General features: G+C 31.4%; 3 protein-coding genes across 3 annotated transcripts in view; 2 read left to right on the top strand and 1 right to left on the bottom strand.

The window, feature by feature from the left end:
• The first annotated feature begins 1208 nt into the window (after positions 1–1208).
• On the top strand, positions 1209–13828 carry LOC123662680 (guanylate cyclase soluble subunit beta-1). Its single transcript, XM_045597483.1, has 14 exons — positions 1209–1220; positions 1750–1823; positions 5310–5410; positions 5760–5878; positions 6156–6311; positions 7104–7257; positions 7734–7888; positions 8071–8202; positions 8276–8358; positions 8780–8950; positions 9421–9658; positions 10135–10272; positions 10388–10545; positions 13617–13828. Exons 1-14 carry the CDS (start codon positions 1209–1211, stop codon positions 13735–13737), a joined length of 1812 nt encoding a protein of 603 aa, XP_045453439.1. The 3' UTR covers positions 13738–13828.
• Positions 10570–12081, bottom strand: LOC123662862. The gene is made up of 3 exons (XM_045597647.1): positions 11952–12081; positions 11403–11636; positions 10570–11244 (listed from the first exon to the last, which is right to left on the bottom strand). The coding sequence occupies exons 1-3, from the start codon at positions 12079–12081 to the stop codon at positions 10583–10585; spliced, it is 1026 nt and encodes a 341-aa protein (XP_045453603.1). The 3' UTR covers positions 10570–10582.
• A 6623-nt stretch (positions 13829–20451) lies between the features above and the next one.
• The window catches only part of LOC123662973 (glutaredoxin domain-containing cysteine-rich protein CG31559-like), a 115387-nt gene continuing 113018 nt past the window's right edge, over positions 20452–22820 (top strand). The window contains exon 1 of the mRNA XM_045597738.1: positions 20452–20660. The gene's annotated coding sequence lies outside the window, so the exon portion shown is untranslated. The remainder of the gene's footprint in view (positions 20661–22820) is intronic.

The raw sequence follows: 22820 nt of genomic DNA, 5'->3' as shown, positions 1-22820 counted from the left end.
GTAAGGGTATTATTCTAGGGAAAGGGAGTTAATATTTATTATCTGTGAGGTATCATTTCGACTATAATTTTTATTATCGACTTCAAAATATAGGTATGTCTAAAGTTTATTATGCCAGAGAGGGTCACCAGATGAAAAAAAAATGGGCATTGGCTAATAAAATGATTATGAGAATGTATTAATTTTTCTGAGCTGATACGAGTTGAGGGAGGCACCGTTGGGAGTCATAAATGGGTTCATAGGTAGGTAGGTTACATACTTGTAAACATCGCCTTATCTAACCCATTAACGACTTCCCTGGGGATTAATTGGTTTTCTTATTTTATGATGTTTACTTTATTCCTAATTTCTTATTGGATGAATCAGACAACAAAAGCATACGATAAATGGTTTTCTATTATGTATTGAACATCTATTTTTGTACATATACAAAAAAACATATTTAAAGGAGAGAAATTTCATAATACAAAGTTAATTTTAATAAATGCGGTCATTCGTAATTTTTTTTTACAATAATAAATAAATATAAGATAAGCAACTTAATGCTTTGTTATAGGTAACAGCCGACTAAAAGAACTATTTTTTTTTAAATTTACAATAGAAATAATACATATATAAATATAAATACAAATATTAAACCCACACTCAGGCGGGAATCGAAGCCGCAATCCGCGGAACAGAAAGCACAAACTACATACTGCGCCAACGGGCTAATAGACATCATTAATCATTTCGTATATAGTTGTAACTTGAAATTAAATTTATTAATTTTATTTGTAACCACATCGGATTCTTCGATGATTAATTTTGTATTTATGTAATATAACATACATTTCACCTAATATGATAAATTTATTATTATTTTATTTATATCCTAAGGGACATTCATAAATTACGTCACAACTTGAGGGGGTAGGAGTCCACGAAGTGTGACACTGTGTGGAAAGGGGCGGGGAGGGACACAACATTTTGTGACATCACATTTTAAAATGTAATATAAAAACTGTCATACCTTTGTTAGATTGATGATGATTTTATTGAAAAACAATTTAAATGGAAATAAAAATAACATCGAATTTAAAACATCAGTTTAATAAATTTAATAAATAATAATTTATAGGTATAAAAATGCAAAACATACGACGTCACACTAGTTACAGGGTAGGTCTCATAAATGTATCTGTAACAAGGACTGAGGAGGAGTTATTATGGGGTGGAGGGTAATTTATGGATGGCCATTTATAACATACTAATTTTATGTAAATTTTATGTACTAATACTACTGTTTGTTACTTCTTAAATAAGAAAATTTATTTTTTATTACAGAGTAACGAAGTATACTTTTCAAAATGGTAAGTATCGCAAAACTTAATATCAAAAACAGTTTTATACTTACTTTCAAATAGGCTTTAAAAGTACCTTTGTATCGTCATCTTATTATTAAATTTTTAATTATCGTTAAAAGTAACGCTGCCACAGATTCGGAATCTAGATTCTGAAAAAATTAGCTGTAAAGGGTTATCTGTAATTAGGTAATTTAAAACCTATGCTGACGCTGGACCATTTGCTTTGCCCAAAGGTTGCCTAGAGGAGATCGTTTTTTTGGCCCTTTGTACCTAATGAATATATTGTTAAAAATTTTCTTTCTTTGCTATGTATTATTTTTGTTTTTGGTGTACAATAAAGTGTGTATTATTATTATTATTAAAAAAAGTTAAATAAACAACTTTTCATATTACTACTTTTCAGTATGGGTTTGTGAATTACGCTCTCGAGCTTCTCGTGACCAAGACCTATGGTGAGGAAACATGGGAAAAAATAAAGTAAGTAGAAAAGAATATTTATACTACAAAATGTATTGTTTAATTTAGGATTATAATTTTTTTTAAGCCGTGTGGTTACGGAAGTAAAGAATATAGCCACCCCTTCTCTTCCCGTGGGTGATAACACAGTTCCACTACCACCTTGGAACTTATAAAGTCGACCGATGGCGGGACAACCATCCAACTGCTGGCTTTTAAATACACAGGCCGAAGACGCAGCGGCCTCTTCGGTGCGACAAAGCCAGCCCTGCGGTCACTTACCCGCCTGCCCAGCGTGGTGATAATGAGCAATACACACCGTTTTTGGTGCGAACTTGTGGAGGCCTATGTCCAGCAGTGGACTGCAATAGGCTGAAATGATGATGATGATGATGATGAATGATATGATTTTTTTACTAGTTTTAACGTCAAAAGACAGAAACCTTAACATTTATTTATTTAAATATATATTTATATGAGCCTTTAAATATTTCGTATTTATAATAATTATACTAGTTGACCTGGCAAACTTCGTATAATGCCTTATTTTTTTTTCTTAAATATAATAATTAGGTTAGGTTGGATCAAACTGCACACGTTGTGCAAATTTGATTAAAATTGGTTTAGTAGTTTAGAAGTCCATCGCGGATAAACGACGTGATTTATATATATAACACGTGGTTCAATAAGTCCCGAGACTAAGTACTAAAAAAAGGTCTTTTTTATAAAATTAATTTTTATTCATCAACATAGTCTCCTCCAAGAGCGATACAGTCCCTCCAACGCTTTTCTAACTTTTCTATCCCATGTGTGTAGAACGATTTGTCTTTGGCTTCAAAATAAGCCTCCGTTGCTGCGATAACTTCACTATTTGAGTCAAATTTCTTACCCTGAAGCATTTTTTTGAGGTCTGCAAACAGCCAGTAATCGCTGGGGGCCAAGTCTGGCGAATAAGGGGGATGAGGAAGCAATTCAAAGCCCAATTCGTTAATTTTGGCCATCGTTCTCACGGACTTGTGACAAGGCGCGTTGTCCTGGTGAAACACCACTTTCTTTTTGTTCATGTGAGGCCGTTTATCCGCAATTTCGTACTTCAATCGCTCCAATAAGCACATGTAATAGTCACTATTTATATTTTGCCCCTTTTCAAGGTAGTCGATGAAAATTATTCCATGCGCATCCCAAAATATAGACGCCATAACCTTACCGGCCGATTTCTGAGTCTTTGGACGCTTCGGGCGGCTTTCACCAGCCGCTCTCCACTCCGCTGCCTGCCGATTGGATTCCGGAGTGAAATGGTATATCCAGGTTTCATCCATTGTTACATACCGATGTAAAAAATCCTTTTTATTATGATTCATCAGCGCCAAACATCGCTCTGAATCATTGATACGTTGTTCCTTTTGATTAGTTGTAAGCAAACGCGGCACCAACTTAGAAAAAAGCTTTTTCATGGCCAAATTTTTATGTAAAATAGTAAAAACACTACCAGCTGAAATCTTCACTATCTCGGCTATCTCTCGTACTTTTACCTTCCGATCTTCCAATACGATTTTGAGGACTTGTTTAATATTTTGTTGAGTCACTGCTTCATTTGGACGACCTGAGCGTTCCCCATCATTGGTGTCCATGCGACCGCGTTTGAAGTCGGCATACCACCGACAAATGGTTGCTTTAGAGGGAGCTGATCCTGCATAACATTTTATAAGCCATTGCTGTGCTTCAACGGTATTTTTTCCCATTAAAAAACAATGTTTTATCAACACGCGAAACTCGTTTTTTTTCCATTGTATCGAAATTACAACCGTAGCGTCACTTAAATGGTTCAAAATCAATAATTTTATTGTTCCATTTTTAAAAATTTGACACATATTCTTGTATTGATAGCCAGTACTTTTTAAAAATCAAAAGAGTTTTTAATATATGCGCCATTTCCAGGTTAGTCTCGGGACTTATTGAACGATCTAGTACTTATAAATACATGCTGCTTATTGCATGTATGATTATGATCTATACAAATAAATAAAATTGGAGTGTCTGATTGTAATATTAAAATAACCGCTTCTTACTAAATTCATATTTGTACACGGTTCATATACCAAAATAACATTTTTTTATCATTTTTGACTGTCTGTCTGTCTGTTTGTTCCGGCTAACTTCTGAAACAGCTGGACCGATTTTGACGGGACTTTCACTGACAGATAGCTGATGTAATAAGGAGTAACTAACTTATATTTTAATTTTTTTAATAACTCTGCGAACTGACCAATAACTATTTTGGTAAAATTCACGCAGAATTTATATTAATACACTAAGGCTAAGATGTTTGCCTCCCTTTTTAGAAACAACCTCACAGTTACTCCACGTAAATATTATATAATATCATTTTATAGATAACTGCATGTTCTACCGGTATGCACAACTAAAAAAATTACTATGGCTTTTGTTTTTGTAAATTATTTAATTATTAAAATTATGTAGTTCAGTTCTTTGCTTAAATGGCTTTTAGTTGTATCACTTTTAAAATTATGTATACGATGGCTTTCATTTTGAAACAATGTCAACATAATTGATGTTCGGTAATTTTTTTTTTCAATTTCAAATCAAATCGCGTATAAATACTTTTCTCTAATTTTGTAAAGTGATAAATATTATACTCATTTAATGCGATTTATTCTCACGGGTATGGCTTACTATATATTTATTTTAATTACAGTAAAATAATAAATTTATATTCAAAATAAATATGTAAATCTCTTATTGAATTAGTTACCGATCATTTAATGTTTTCTTAAATATTGGCTTTCTTTTCGAATTTCTTTTACATTTTTAATTTGTTTTTTAAAATAAAATTGGCCCTTCGGTCTTTTCATAGCCCCAGGACCTCCACGACTACAAATATGAACCCATAAAATTATAAACTGTTGTAAATAATAATTAATTATTTATGAAATATTCTAAATAGATATATCTATAATTCTAATTATATTTACCGCAAATTTATACATAGAGAGAGATTTATAAGGATAAAAAGTTACTACTGAGGATTTTTTTTTAATTTCGCAATCTTCGAAGCACCGTAATTAAATAATAATTGCTCGAACATTTAATAAGCTCAACTTGTTAATTGGCTTACAATCTCGTAATATCAAAGATTCCGTAACCGACACGTCTGCTGTTTACTTGTGGAATTCCATTTTCCAATTCGGAAAATTGTCTGTCGACCTCCATCATTATTTGTATATAATAATGCAAAGCTGCAAAAGCTTTCTTGCGGTTAAATGTTAGCAAATAGTTATTGTGTTATAAAGTTGCTTTAATAAGAAACTCTATTGAACAGCGTTGACACACGTAAGAACGAAGTACTAATTATAATTAATAATAAATGGTCAAAACCATACATTTGCATCTAACTATTTGGCTCATAGTTGTTTACTCTTCCATAATTGTATATTATTATATTAAATTATGAAAAACTACACATTTCCACTATTTTTATTATTCTAGAAAGAAGGCCGAAGTGGCTATGGAAGGATCATTCCTGGTACGTCAAATTTACGAAGACGAGGTTACGTACAATCTAATAACAGCTGCTGTTGAAATTCTCCGTAAGTTACTTCGTAATAATCAATATTTGTTAATTCGTTACCAATGCAATCAAAATTTAAATTTCGAACGACACAATAACGAGGTATTTGAGGATCAATGTGTTGTATCGCATTTTTTCCATTCCTCTGTTTAGGGCTTTTAATCTATTAAGGAAAAGAATTTTCTGTTAAGGATGACATCACGAAATTTCTCTAGAGACTTCCAAGTTTCACAAGAACGTTCCTTTACTTTAATTGCCGAGTATTAGACAGGTTCTTAAAACAAATTATCACTTAAGAATTTAGCAGCGAGCTATAATTTAAATTTCACTACAGTTAATGTGATTTATTTTTTTTCAATATTATGCAGAAAAACCAGCTGATGCGATTTTGGAATTGTTCGGAATGACGTTCTTTGAATTTTGCCAAGATTCTGGATATGACAAGATTCTTCAAGTACTTGGTGCAACACCTCGAGATTTTCTACAGGTAAATATTAAAATTATGGACTAAGAATAATAATAATTATAAATATGTTATAATATTTTGTATAACCAAACAATCATTTGAATAATTAAAGCTAAACTTAAAATTATAAATACCTAAGAACAATTATTAAAGGTTAAAACAAAAGGTTAAGGTTAAAGGTTGATAAAAGAAGAAAATAAAAAATCTAATAAAATGCATTTCCAAAATTTATTAAAATTTATGAAAAACAAGTCAAAATTCGGAAAATACATGTACATATTAATCAATACATTTTCAGAATCTAGACGGCTTACACGATCATTTGGGTACTCTTTATCCTGGAATGAGAGCACCATCATTCCGATGCACTGAAAGACCAGAGGACGGGGCTCTCGTACTCCATTACTACTCTGATAGACCTGGCTTGGAGCATATTGTTATTGGTATCGTCAAGGTCGGTATCATGATAAATTTAAACATAAAGTCTACATATTACATCTACTTGTGTAATTTTTATGCTATCTTGTGAATTGTCACGATCATTATGTTCTACAACTAAACATTTTAAACTATTAGTAAACTAAATTTCGCAGATAATCGCAGACAATAGTCAAAAATTATCACTCCAATTATTCGGTTTTTAGTCACCACAGCACACAAATCTTTTTAACTGAGGTAGGGCATTGAAAATATCCTGCTCAAAATCTGGAGCAGCCCGACCGGGGAAGTTCCTCGAACACTCGTTCACTGCTTTCAATCAGTGTTATGTTCCTGTTGGTGAGTAAGGTGATCAGAGCTCCTGGGAGGAATTGGGGATAGGGTCGGCAACGCGCTTGCGATGCTTCTGGAGTTGCAGACGTCTACAGGCTACGGTATTTGCTTATCATTAGGTGAGCCGAGTTTGTTTGCCGACTTAATTATATTTTTAAAAAAATTATTATATTCCTGTGATGAGCAAGGTGACCAAAGCTCCTAGGAGAATTGCAGGTCAGTGCGGCAAAGAGCTAGGGATGCTCCTGGTATTGTAGGCGTCTATAACCTACGGTAATCGATTACTATCAGGTGTGCTGTATACTTGTTTGCCGACCTAGTTGTATAAAAATATATTGATATTATAATCAGCCCAAGACTGATATTTATTGCTAAATTAACTAATATATTAATGTTGAAATTTTTAAACTAAAATATAAAATACCTAGTTTTTATAGTAGTAGTATATTTTATATTTTAAATTCTATGATTTTAGACAGTAACAAGCAAGCTGCACAAGACGGAAGTGAAAGTGGAAATCTTAAAAACGAAGGAAGAATGTGATCACGTCCAGTTTCTCATTACGGAGACATCGAATCCTGGACGCGTGTCTGTACCTGAAATCGCGGAAATTGAAACTTTGTCACTTGGTACGTATTTTGCTGCAAAAATTCCAATTTGACCGATTTGTAGACAAACTTCGACTAAGTTCACCTACACTCCACAGTTTACTATTCGGAATGTGCACACCTATAAACGTATTAACATTATTGCATAAAATTTACAACATTCAATTAACGGCTTTTCAATAGAAATGTTATATTTGCGATGGTATACCACATGACTACACGATTAGCACCATTAAATAGTAGGCATAATTTTGTAGTAAAGATAATTTATATTTGATTTAGACTGTCAAATTAATATTTTATACGAAGCACCTAAATTAGCTTATCCTCGATTAGCAATTCGGTAACTGTAGCTCTCGTGATCAGTGGGAGGACTGGAATTAATTTACTATTTTAATTTAATATATTTTCAATATAATATAATGTTTTTATTTTTATATTTTTCGTATTAAGTAACTTAATATTTTTGTCTTAATGACATCTTTTCTTTAACTCAGAGCCTAAAGTCAGTCCAGCGACATTCTGCCGAGTTTTCCCATTCCATCTTATGTTCAATCGAGAACTGAACATCGTGCAAGCCGGGCGCACGGTATCCCGTCTACTGCCAAGAGTTACTCGTCCTGGCTGCAAGATTACTGATGTTTTGGATACGGTAACATTTAATCAAAGTCTATGAATTAAATTTTGATGTCTTAAAATATATTTGTATGCTCGTTGTATGCTAGTAAAGGTCATTTGGATTCATAAAAATATTTGACAAATAAACAACTTATGAGAATAGTACGATCAGGCTTCTGATTCAGCATCAGTATCTTACAATAAAAAATATTTTAGGTACGTCCACATTTGGAGATGACGTTTTCAAACGTTTTAGCTCACATCAATACGGTGTATGTTTTGAAAACTAAGCCAGAGGAAATGATAGTTGCTGATACTCATGAAGAAATAGCGTCCTTGCGCTTGAAGGTATTTTCAATTAATCGTTTAACTAATGTTGCTGATATGTAACAAAATTTATACAAATCCTTTGTATTTCCAGGGTCAAATGCTATATATTCCAGAAACAGATGTGGTCGTATTCCAATGTTATCCAAGCGTGACTAATTTAGATGATTTGACACGGTAATACACCATTATTTATATATAAGTAGAAATACATACTTAGTCCTCTGCCCAAAGGTTGCCTGGAAGAGATCGCTGTATTAGCGATAAGGCCGCCTGTTGCAGCTGATGTAAATTTTATTTTTATGTTTCATTTGTTATGCTGTTAAAACCTTGTATTAGTGTGCGAAAGTGTAAATAAATAAAATAAATAAAATAGAACATCAGATTAGAAGAAAGATAATGCCTCTCTGTTTCTTCACTCACTGTAACTCTGATCTTAACGAAAGAAACAGACACGCTTGATATAAAATCAGACAAAACGCCTGTCTACAAGCTGTTTCAAAAACCCAATAAAGGCTACAAATATGATATGAATTCTTTGATATTTTTGACATTATTTTTAATTTGAGGTCAGAAGTAAAACCTTTTTTCTTTACAGTCGTGGGCTTTGCATCTCAGACATTCCATTACATGATGCTACCAGAGACCTGGTATTGATGTCAGAACAATTTGAAGCAGACTACAAGTTAACCCAGAATTTGGAAGTTCTGACTGATAAATTGCAACAAACATTCCGTGAATTGGAGGCGGAAAAGCAAAAAACTGACAGGTAATATTATTAAATTTACATTGTGTAATCAGTTTTTTCCGAGTGTTCAATTGTTTATTAAAGTAAATGAAGACTTTCAGAATTCAAATAAATAAGTATTTCGTACAGAATGTTCAATAGTAGTATAAGAATTTTATGTCGGAAGTCTGGAAATACCCAAAATATCATGGAGAGAATTCTAACAAAATGACTAATTAGTGTCCATATCATCCAGTTCATCATCATCCTGTTCTAACTATAAGATTATTATTAGTTCAAGTTAATAGTCGAACTGAAAGTTTCTTTGATAAAAATGAAAACAGTTAATGAGTTTTAAAGACATTTATTCTCACTAAGACATTATTATCACTTACATTAGAACACATTAATACAAGAATTTAAAAACACAGTTCGACATCGCACTTGTAAGAAACAAAATAAATGAATGTTGTAGCACATTTTAAATATATATTTTTTTTTAATTTAAACAGGCTCCTGTATTCCGTACTACCAATAAGTGTTGCCACCGAGCTGCGTCACTGTCGCCCAGTCCCAGCGCGTCGTTACGATCCAGTAACTCTGCTCTTTAGCGGTATTGTTGGTTTTGCCAACTACTGCGCCAGGAATATCGACCACAAAGGTGCTATGAAGATCGTCAAAATGCTCAATGATTTGTACACTGCCTTTGACGTACTTACCGATCCGAAGAGAAATCCCGATGTTTATAAAGTGAGTAATTATTATAAAATAAATGTATTTTAAATATACACTGATAAGTGTAAAAGTTTTCTTATTTAAGAATCAGTATCCGCCAAGTTACTTCAGTACTCAATTTTTTTTCCGAACCAGGCAAATTTTTTTCATGATATTTTCTTTCACTATCACTATATAAATAATAAAAACAAGTCCTTAGTGATGAAGATTTGCAATAATAGCGATGCCGGCTTAAATTAATACTGGCGACCAAATAGTAGCATTATTAGTTTTTTATATTTTGAACTTTTTAAGAATATTTAATTTTTTTTTAAATTTAGCAAGTAAAAAATTAGCATAAAAAAATTAAATGTAGCAAGAAAATTATTTGTGTTAGGAAAATCAATTCGAAATGTTTTTTTTTTAAAGTTCTAACTAAATTAATAAAAATTGAATTTATGTGATGTTACTGGGAACAAACTAAATAATCTTCATATAATTTAACTTTAAAGGTAGAAACCGTTGGAGATAAATACATGGCAGTGTCTGGTCTACCTGAATATAAAGTGGCACACGCTAAACATATCTCATTACTCGCACTTGAAATGATGGATCTGTCTCGAACAGTTACAGTGGACGATGAACCTGTAGTAAGTGGCATAAACATTATTAAAAAACGTTATCTTCAAATGAGATTTTATTGAATTGAATAGAATTTGAATGGTAATCAATTTGTAAAGCTTATATTATGTATTTGTTTTATAGGGTATTACTATAGGTATTCATTCTGGTGAAGTTGTAACTGGTGTAATTGGTCATCGTATGCCACGATACTGCCTCTTCGGTAACACAGTTAATCTAACCAGCCGTTGTGAGACCACAGGAGTACCAGGAACAATCAATGTTAGCGAGGATACTTACAGGTACGTTAAATAAAGGCAACAAGATATTTTGTAAAATTTAATCATCAAACAAATCCAAATACTTCTTCAATGTTGTAGGCACGGGTAGCTTTTGAATACCAAATGGCAGCTCAAAATTTTCCCATAGCATTTGTCTAATTTTACACCTACAGAGATGTTTTAACTCTACGGGTTTTAAGCCACATCTTGAAGACGGTATTAAATGATCTTCTAATATTTCACCATATTTTTCTAAAATTAATTTCCTTTGATAATTGTAGTCATCGGGCAATTCTAAATGTTTCAATGCAGCTTTATCTACGGTTAAATTAATTCTAGGTACAGCTCTTAGGGTCAATTGAAGACATGATACAAGTTCGTATGGATACTTTCTATTGTATTCTTTCAATCTATCTAGTATGGATTCAATTGGATTGGATGATACGTGGTCAGATGTTATCCTGGCACCGAATCTCAGAAGTATCATAAGTATCTCAGACGCTCCCATTTGTATAACAACTCTTACTGGAGATGCTCTTCCACAACTTTCTAGTGGAACATCTATGAAACGATAACTCTTGGCACCGTCTTTGTACTCTAAGCCAGCGTTTGTCGCGTGATCCAAGAAAAACACCAAAGCGTGAACATTTTCTTCTTTATCCATAAAATCAGACTTCCATCCAGCTAAGAAATATGGAGCCGATGTGCCAAAAATTGCACCTGACCAAGAAAACGATACTTTTATAAAATATGAATGAAAATTGTTAGCGACTCTGGTAGTGCTTCCAAAATTATTAAATTTCTAGGTTAATAGATCACATAAAAATGTAATACATGCTACGATTCAAATAATATATTATAATATTTCTAATACTTACCGAGAAATATTCGCTCAAAAGTACCTTCACAAGCATACAACTCATCTAACAAAGCGGCCACGGTACCATTATCTTGTAGACTCCAGTCGAAAGCTAGTTTCATAGCTATATAGAGAAGGTTATGGTATTTTCCCATTAGACATACATCACCATTATCTGTTTTGCAACGATTGTGGTATCTAAGTGCTGAGGATACAAAGGATTTACATGTTGCGTTATCCGACTTGTTTTGACCTGAAACAACGTACTAATATTACTCACATGTCCCTTTTTGTTCTCCTTAATTACTGTTTCATTATATAGAGACTAACTAATATTATACGGAAATATTTAATTTTTGTTTATTTTGAAATCGATAAACTAAAAACTATGGGACCAATTTTAAAAATTCTTTCACGGGGATTACGCTATCACCGAATGACAGAATATATTTTAGGGAGAAAAAACTAAATAACCAAAATTGTACATGCCACAAGCGGAAAGCTAATAAAAATATATGACATTTTTAAAATAGGAAATTACTTATTTAAAAAAAAACTCTTACAAGACCTTTAGCACATCCAGCGATCACTGTATTGAAATACTCCACTAATTCACGTCTTTTAAATCTCTCATTTAAACCGTCACGCTGTATAGTACTGAACACTTCATCGAAGTAAAACTCCATAAAGGAATCCATGGTTCACACAAAAATTTATTTTAAATTCTTACAAATAATTTAATAATAAAAATTACGTTTAATGTTTTGACAATTCGAGTTTTTAATGACAGTTGCGCCTCTTTTATTGTTGTTAGTTTTTAATTTTTGTTTTAAATATAGCTAACAGGGTCATCTTTCGACAACAGCTGTTCTTGTTATAAATAAAAATCAGTAAATGTTCCCCATTCATCATGTCGGAAGCCGTCTAAGTTCAGCTTAATCCACTTACCTTCGGTTACACTGTTGGGAAACCTTTGTGGTGTTCGTTTTCAATATCCGAATTCGTGATTTTATAACTCTTGTAAATAATATAGTTTGATTTAAATATTATATAAATGAATGAGCTTTATAATACAGGTAGAATTTCCCTAGTATTTTCTGATGTAATTGGAGCTACTTACAGTCTGGTCTTAAAGATCATGTAAACGCAATGGTATTTATCTGGTTACAGTGATTCAATGCTTGAAAGCGCATTCGTAATGAGAGTATAAAGTTTCTTACAATCCACATTTATAAGCGAATGCAATTAGTAATTCAAGAGTCTTCTAATAAAAATAAACCTTATAAAAATTTTCATTTTTTATCGTTGTGTCCATTTGTTATAAGTATTCTTTGACGGTTCGCAGGAAAGTGTCCACTTTATTATTATAAATTATTTCTATGATTAAGTAAAATAAAATCGATGATTAATGTATAAGACGAGATGTTTATTGCATTGGTTGATAATAATTTTGAGTTTTTTAATATTTCAGAACTATTGCAAGTGACATGAAATCATAATTTTAGTGAACATAAAACACTAAGAACTTCTATATTTCATTTAGTCAATTAACGTAAAATCAGCTACACTAATCATTACATAGTATAAAACAAAGTCGCTTCCCGCTGTCTGTATGCTTAGATCTTTAAAACTACGCAACGGATTTTATGCGGTTTTCTTTGGTAAATAGAATAATTTCAGAGAAAGGTTTATATGTATAATACACGTATAATATAAAAGAGGAACACTGATAATTTTAGAGGTTTCTAATGTGATGTCGTAAATAAACACCATTTTTTGCGCTTACATTGCAAACATTTATTTTATATTTAGTATCAGCATTGCACCCGTGCGAAGCCGGGTCGGGTCACTAGTATTTTCATATGTAAGATATTTTGATAATCTTTCTAATCTTTAATAGGGTTATGTAATATATTATTATGCATTTAAACTTAAATGAATTTTGTATAAACATACGCGTTCTGCTTGTTATAATATCTCACTGCTAGGCATAGGCCTCTTCCTCCACGTAGGAGAAGGATGGAGTTTAATCAATTTTGTATAAGAATATAGTAGATAATAGCATGTAAGTTTATTATATAGCTGCACCCGGTTTTGTAACTGAATTTATTCTCCCTTTACTACTGTTGTCTAAAAAAATGAACATCGGTCGTCCATTATACTTCAAAATGCACGTTTATACGCCGTAAATAAATAAAAACGATTTAATAATTACATCACCTTACTCTTTCAGCTACCTAATGCGGGAAGATAATCATGATGAACAGTTTGAGCTTACCTACCGCGGTCATGTATCTATGAAAGGAAAGGCTGAGCCGATGCAGACCTGGTTCCTAACAAGAAAGAAGACTTAATTTACCCATATTTCATTGACACATTTATTCCAGAATTCTATTATATTACCGAAATTTAAAACTTATAAGAGATTATATAATGTTTAATGTAGTAGATATTTAACTATCTATCATCGATTTAGGTGTTTGTCTGTTTCACTTAATTCGTCAATTCTTGAATTATTTGTCACTCATTTGTCAAATTGATGTTGTAAGCTTTTATTAAAAAGGCCTAGTCTTAGTAATTTCTGGCCTTAATTGTATTTGTGTAACAAGAATATTGTTGTATACATTGATGTTGTTCTCTCATAGATTTATCAATTCTAGTAGTTTTGTTGTATTTGCCCGTATTTAATTAGTAAATGTGTTTTAGAACGTGACCGATAAATAAATAACTGAGTCGTTTTTCAGAAAACAATACATGCAATACATTAATGTTGCAATTCTAAATATACCTATATTTTAATTTATTGGAATTCTAGGTAATGTAGTCATTATGTTTTGGGACGTGACCTTGTAGAATCTTGACTGTAACCTTAAAAGGTCCTTTGATAAACGCGTGATCCCTAAATTATGGGTTAAAGTTTAACTTATTTTTTATTCGTTAAATTATAACTTGCGTTCTTCACGCTTTTAAGATTCCTAAGTATGAATTAAAATATTATATTAGATGTGATAAAATCTATAAAAGTGAATGATAATTTCAAATATTAATCTAAGTGTCATTTCCAAATATTCGATATTTTACTTTTACATTTTATTTATTTATTTAAATAAGAGTGGCTAACAGAGCTTACACTTAGATACTCAATAAGTTGTTTTATAAGTAATTGCTACTCCAACTACAAGCGATACTGCATTCATATATACTACACTTAGTTTACTTTGGTGTTAGGTCGAAAGTAAAAGAACAATTAAATCTTATAAGAGATAATTTACTTTACAGTACTATGAAACTATTTTAAACTAGCTGACCCAGCGAACTTCGTATCGCCTAACACAAACCTTATCGTATGGTATTAAAGTTCAAATTGACTTTTAAGTACTATCACAAATCTTTTGTATGGGAGTATAGAAAAGTGTTGTTTTTAGACTTTTTCAGGAAATTTAAATTTTTTTTTTTAGAATTTTTCTCTCCGTAAGAACCATCCTCGTACTTCAAGGAATATTTTAAAAAAAGAATTAGCGAAATCGGTCCAACGGTTCTCGAGTTTTGCGCTTAGCAACACATTCAGCGACTCATTTTTATATTATAGATAAATTAGACAAGTGGTTTTTTATTTAGTACAGATCAGTAAGTAAAACATAAGTAAACGCGCTTTGTTTGTCGCTGAATCTATTATAATACTTAGGTATAAAAACGACTTCGAAGAAAGACTCAAAACTTGGGTCGGAAATTCTTGAAGTTTTCTGATGTGTCGTCATTTAGTATAGTCAACCATACAATAAGTGTCGTAGATAGTAGATAAATGTTGTTCCTTTATAGAGCTATAATTTGTTATTGTAAAACCGTATGCTTGTAATAATGTGTTTAATTACTAATTCTACAAATTAATTTAATTTTTATGTAAAAAACTATATCTGACATGGACATGCCGTTTATTTGTATTTGTTGTTATTTTGTTAGTTGTTCAGATATACTCAGTTGTTTATGCATGTTATTGTAAAATCATCTAGTCATTTATTTTTTGTTGTGTTTTTAAGTTTGTTTTTGTAACGAAATTTTGATAATTATAAATTTAATATTTACAGCTTAGCTTCTAGTCGTATTACAGATTCTAAATAATTAAATATATGTATTACATAATCAAATGTGTCTTTGATATTTAATAAAAAAATAACCTATAAAAACATTCATATAACGAAGATTTATTTTTACGTATCTATTACATTTCATTAAGTAATTTAATCAGGAAATAGTATACACATTTACTACAGATAAATGTACACACGGTCATCTGTCTATGGTAGTCATATAATGTGTATGTTTGAGACAACTACTGATTAATATTCATATATAAATCTATTTGAATATTTTTTACATAATACGTTTACAAACACACAGAAGTTGAGTTCGAACTCACAACTCTGAAGCGATAAGTATTGTTGCTACCAACTGCGCAGAAACACATCGTAAAACAATTGTAGTGAGAAAATGTGTAATATGTCACAAATATAAGAACTAAGAATTTGAATAGAATATCAAAATTTTCAAAACCAACTGCTATTAATAGCTAATCATCTTCCAGTTCTCCCTCTACTACATGAATGCAATCAATAGTAGAAGAATAGGCTCGCAGTGAACTTTACAAAACTGTTACTTTATAATAAGGTATTCTATCTTAAGCCACTTACTATTATATATCAGAAATATATACGAGTATAATTACTAGCTGACTAGGCAAACGTTGTCTTGCCGCTAAACGCTATTTAAAAATAGGGGTTGGTGGTAGAAGGGTGAAAATTTAGGGTTGTATGTATTTTTCGATGCCAAATCATAATAAAATAAAAAATAAATATTTATCTAAAAATTAAAAAAAAAGTTAGGGGTGGACTACACTTAACATTTAAGGGGATGAAAAATAGATGTTCGATTCTCAGATCTACCCAATATGCACACAAAATTTCATGAGAATCGGTCAAGCCGCTTCGGAGGAGTTTAACTACAAACACCGCGACACGAGAATTTTATATATTAGATAGATTGTTATTTTGTATTTACTTTACTTGCTGTCAAGTAGGTATATAACAATCACTAGCTTCTACTTTATAGCAAATTACTCGGAAAAAATATTGTATCGAGTCAGGCAAAATACTCGATAAAAGGTTAATTATGGTGGGTAGTAAAAAAGTAGGTTGAGATTCACATTTTGTTTATTAACAGTCGGTTAAAATCACGCGTTAAGCTTAAAGGCAAGGCTGTTGGACATTACGATAAACGCCTAAAAATAAGCGGCTCGGAATGTCGACAGACGACCTCCACCATCCGGTTGGTTCACAGAACAATGACTACAAAGAAAATAGCTACAATATTTCATTGATAACGTTATTAAAGTAAAACTTCTTTACGTACGTTTGACCTGTGGAGTAAGCTGGTGAATGGGTAACGAGAGCGTTACGAAAAGTGTGATCGGGTGAGCCGAACGGAACTTTAGAGGGGCATATAATTTAATGAAGATAGAAAGCGACAGTTAAGTTTCGTTAGTTTTACTTCAGTCGTGTTGTCTAAAAGCACGTCGTTTTTTTTTTGTTGACAAGCTTAAGCTTTTTTCGCACCGTGGAGTATATACAAACAGACGGTTTGTTAATTTCTCTCGATAAATCGAACATTTACAGTGTCGAATTCCCCTGCTGAGATATATTTGCAACTTAGATACTTAGTTCATAAATCAGCAGTGAACAAAACGAGATTAGTTGCAAAAATGTATGTCAGTTTTTCTTATTACGTTAGCTCTTTCACTTTTTTGATGTCGTCAATATGAAACCACTTAATTTCTTATTATATAGAAACGTTTTGTTTCGAACTGTAAAAAAAACCTCCTAAGTAAAAAATAAAACTAAACGTGTCCAAACACTATTTTCATTACATAAAAGATTTCTTAATACAATATCAATTTAAAGTAACAATTAAATTACCTATAATTTACTCGATAACATTTCTAAAAAACTCTCTGTTCTCATGGTTGTTTGACTAATGATCTGTGGAAAATATTCCGAGAACGTATCGCCAAAATCAAGATTTTCGATACTTAATCTAAACCTTTCTCTTTAACAGCACTTTGTAGGCTTTTCAATTCACGATATTTTATATTCTATTAATTTAGAAATCTCTTCTCAACCCTTCATTATTTTATTTTGTCATATCACTGTGTATCATTTTTATCATCGCTATTTGATGTTTGGTCAAAAAGATGTTTCCATTCTAGATCAATAGATGATTACACATTATGAAGAATCAGAAAACATCAGAATTTCTATGTTGTTGTAATATTTTAAAATAATTTTACCTACAATATACCTACTCCTTAATATACAATGAAGATTACAAAGTTCACGAATAATTGTTAGTTAGAAAAAACAACACAACGTGAAACATCTTTGCGACCACTTGCTTGTTTTTTTCCATTAGCATCAATACAAGTGGACAGTTAAATTTCGATTTTTTTTATACGACGGTAAGCGATTACCGAAAAAGAAGAAAGAAGCAACGTACAAACATTTTTCGGCTATTTATTTTAATTTATATAGTTCATTAGTTCAATCAATAATTATGGGGAATTCCTATAACCAGTCTATTGTATATGCTTAAATTAATACGCAATGTATTAGAAGCAACGTCGGCGTCGTTATAAAACACTAATCAGACGGTCAATTTCAGATAGTCCAGCACTTAACACAATTTCAAGACACGTATATCTTTAAAATTCAATCTTCATTGCGTGTTTCTTTAGCAGTTTTAATGAAATTATATAAGTAAATTAGTCAATGTATTAGAAACATTTTTATTGTCTCTGTTAAGTTTATTTTAAGTTTAGTGCGTATGTGTTTAGGGTTCATGACATCATTGCTTTTAGAATCACCGAAGCTTATCTCATATTAACATAAAACGTGTTGTACATATGTATTTTTTTATTGTTTTTGTTTGTATATTATCTATCTTTGTGAATATTTCAACGTGTTTTATGTGCGCTTTGTTTGAAGGTATGAATTTTATCAATTTTATTACTTTTTGTGCTTAGCACACGTTTCTTTTTTTTTTAACTTTTATTGTACGATTAATGTTTCCTAAAGTTTTTGTCTATGATCCTTCTGCTAGTATTTTGTGAAATTTAATTTGTTTAAGGCTTTAAAATGAGCATGAAATTGATTTTTCTAATTATTTTATATATCTCATGCTTCGATAAAAAACAAATACTTTTTTCAATCAATATTGATTACTTATTTGGTTAAATGACTTTCAGTTTTATCAATTCCATCAATAATTAAGAAAGACAATACGTTAAATTTAAGAATTGAAAATACATATAAAACTACCCTCTTGGCATTATCCGAAAACTATAATTTTTGTTGCATCTATTAAAATCAAATATCGTTAAAATGTTAACACCCATTGAGTCAAAACCATTTGAGTCAAAAAATTGCAATTAAAATATTGAGTGATTGATTTATTGATATTAATTGATGATGATTGATGGAATCAGCGTTGATTCCGCTAATGTCACTTAGAATTATAAGACATGACGGAGAAAAAGGACTATGCCCAGCAGAGGCATGTAACAAGCTGGCCCGTGATTTATCATTTATTGCCATAGATTTATTGCTTACCTCGTTAGATTTAAAATTTATATCTAAATAAACAAGATAAGTACGAATGGAACGTGAAGCCAAAAGCTGGCAGAAATATTTGTAATTATTTATATCTTAAAATATCGTTACGAAGTAACAAACAATTTTAAACTTCGAAATGGAAGGGAACACTTATTTAGACAATTTTTTTTGTGCTACAGATTAAACAATAAAAGTAAATATTGTAGGGTAACATTTTTATAATCTGCATAAAATTTATAAACTCCAAAATATAATTAGAAAGCAAATTATTTAATTAATTCAAATTAATGGTGAAAGGTTAAATTAAATATGTATAAATTTTGATACTCATATGATATTATTATCATTTTGTATCCATCAAAACTGTTATAAAATAGATTTCACTTAACTGTTTATTAAAAATTACGTCACATTTTTTTTTCTATCGTTTATTGGTTACATATTAGAATAATTAAAATGAAAAAATATGGTTATGATAGTTTTATAATAACAACTGTGTGATCAACATCTTTATGTATTTTCTGAGGCGTAGTGTTTTTCCACAATACTCAGAAATAAATTATTCTACTACTGTTTTTGTAAACCTACCGATTGTGACAGAATTATAGTAAAAATAATTATTTAGCTGACATTAATCATGTATGTATAATTGTATATTTAAAAATAAAATAAAATAAACTCAATTTTAGACTCCTGTTCTTCATCCTACCTTAAAGCGTTTTGATACGAGGTTCTAATGATCTTAGTATTTATTGATGCCTTAGGTAATTTTGTCATTCTAGTTCTTACAAAAATCATATAGGTAATGACATTTGATTTGTTTTGCTTTTGTCAAATGTCAAAAAGTTAATTTTGTGATTAATGATATGAATAATTTTCATTCATTTTGCCTCTTTAAAAACATCACTATTTTGACATTCACTTAGTTCTGTCTTGATTCATTGAGAAACACGTCATCATTCTTCAACATTCAGAAAAACCTTACAACAATTATTTTAAAAAAATCCGAATTGGCTAAGTTGAAAATACATAAGATTTTTAAAACATAATAATCCAAAACCATTTTGAGTTACATTTCAAATATCGAACCTTTATTCCAATGAAAGACATTGGAAACAAGTAAAAAAACAGAACAAGTTGCCGCAAAAAAGTCAACTCGTGCGCATGTGAAGGCGACCCAGGTGGCTAACATTCTCGCATGATTAAATGTCTCAAGAAACAATTTTCCGCTACTTATAATTGCGTGTTGTCACGCGGACTCAAGGTCGATAATCGACTGGCAAACCAGAAAGCCACTTGACGATTTGAATGGAGAAGGCTCTTCGCTTAACTTAATCGTCATTATTTTAGACCGCTTTAGCCAGTCAGTCTGCGACTGTCACCTGTGCGAGACGCATGCGCGCGCGCCCTGTCCTCATTGGCTGATTTGAATTTTATTACGTTAAAGAAATCGATTGGCCAATTGCGATCGTCCGTTTTCTTATCCGACTTTTACATATTATACAGAGTGTCCCGTTAGTGTTGTGTCTGTGACATTGAAAAAACCTGTTTATTTATAGTTGATTGTGTTTTTTACATTTCATTTTAGAAGGTCGGATCTTGTCATATCACTTCTGGTAAGTGCTAATTTATCATTTCATACCAATAATTATTAATATCAACTATAAACACTGCAAATATAACATTATAATATAAAAATTAATTCGTAAAGTTACCAATTATTCAAATACCGTCATTGACATTTCTATACAAGTTTTTAAAATTCAACTCGACATTGAATCCGGTTGGTGATATTTGCAAAAATAAGCAAAACTTATTAGCATATGATGAGGGAAATAACGATTTATTAATTCTGTCAGCGCCTTCGAATGACGAGATAACATCAATATTCCAATTATGATTGATCAATATTGGAATGTAAATTGCAATGTGTCTTGTGTTTCTTTGCATTCAATATAGGCCTCAGTGGCAAAAGTTTTGCATAAACTCGCATTTGTTCCACTTAGCGTAATTTTCACTAGCGGTCTTCAAGACACGCTCTGTTAGTCCATAGATTCAATTTCACTATCGGAAAATATTATTCAATAATGATTATTAATAATGCCATAAGTAAAAATATTGCAAAATCATAACAATATAATTAATTTCAAGTCATTAAATTAAACAATTACCGTTTTGTAATTTACTTTTAAATACTGCTATAAAAGTGTGACTAATTATTTAGAATGTAACTGGTTTTAATGTATCCATTACGGTAAGTTTTCATTTAGCACGAAAATATATATAGCCTTATATTTAAAATTAAAATATAAATATGCGATAAATATTCAGATAGAAACAAAAAGAAAGCAACCTGTATAAACTTGAATTTAATTATAGGAAATTTTTCGATTCGCATCTGGCATACTTTTTACACTATTTTTCGGAATTCTTATGTTTTCGTAGGCGTATGTCAGTGAATTGATGTTACGTGATATTAATCATGCGTTACATTACAAGAGCACCTTACTTATTTTAAGCGAACGTTGTTGGTTGGAGCCTAGAATATACCCCAAGTGTGCTAAAAATAATATTACTAATAATATCAATATAACATACCGGTATTTTTAAAGGAATGCGTTCAAATAAACAAATAAGCTATATTGAACTTAAAAATCACACACGGCTTTTTTTATACAACTAGATTGGCAAACAGCGTACGGCTCACGCGATGGTAAGCGATTACCGTAGCTTATAGACGCCTGCAATTCCAGAGGAATCACAAACGCGTTGCCAACCCTACCCACAATCCTACCTTACTCTCCTACCTCAGGAATACAACACTGCTTGAAAGTAGTTTTATTTAACTGTGATATACTGTAAGGTCGAGGTACTTCTCCACTCGGGCTGCTTCAGATTTTGAACAGGATATATCCTGATGTGCCCTAACTCGGCTCTACTCGTGTTCTTCACGTTCATGATTATATTTTACAAAAGTCACTGATCCACTATTTTAAGTTACATTACTTTAGACTAATATAATACGCGAATTTCCTTTAGTAGCAATTTAATGTAATTAAAGTAACACAAAAAGTGTTACAATGACATAAAACAATTTGACAATGAGAACAAAACAAACAAACTTAATAATTTAGGCGTTGAAGTATACTTCTATAGACTTGAGGTCACTCGCATATCTCCGAGCTCTCACATCTGCTGCGCACGCGCAACACATAGGAAAGTGTTATAACGGAAATTTAAATAAACTTATGAAAAATAAAACTTAGATGTTTTTAGATATCAATCTAGTTTAACGAATCTGGGACGTTACTTTCAGTTCTGGGTTTTTTTTAAAGTGTATTTTATGCAAGTGAAATTCGTATTAGATATGAACATTTTGAATTACGATCTTTTAATGTTTAATTTTACTGTATATATACGAAAGTCTGTTGCAATTCTTACAAAGAAAGATACGAAAAATTACCGTACCGTAGTTTCCGTAAAAAAATTTATTGCTTGTTATTTTGGCAATTTAAAAATTTATTTTTTTCACAGTTTTATTTCAACAAAAAAATTAAATCATGAGATTTCTATCGCTTCAGTTTGTGATATCCCACTACTGGGCATAGGCCTCTTTCCCCATATAGGAGTACGATCAGAGCTTAAACCACCACGCTGCTCTACTGCGGGTTGGCGGATATATTCCCTACTATGAGTAACGCTCGCTATCAGGTGTACATGATAACAACCGGGACCGACGGCTTAACGTGCTCTCCGAGGCAAGGTGGGGAGACCCA

This window comes from Melitaea cinxia, chromosome 19 (assembly GCF_905220565.1).
Source record: "Melitaea cinxia chromosome 19, ilMelCinx1.1, whole genome shotgun sequence".
NCBI classification, from domain to species: Eukaryota; Metazoa; Arthropoda; class Insecta; order Lepidoptera; family Nymphalidae; genus Melitaea; species Melitaea cinxia.
The sequence above is the reverse complement of the archived record's forward strand: the minus strand, read 5'-3'. Positions and strand labels throughout refer to the sequence as shown.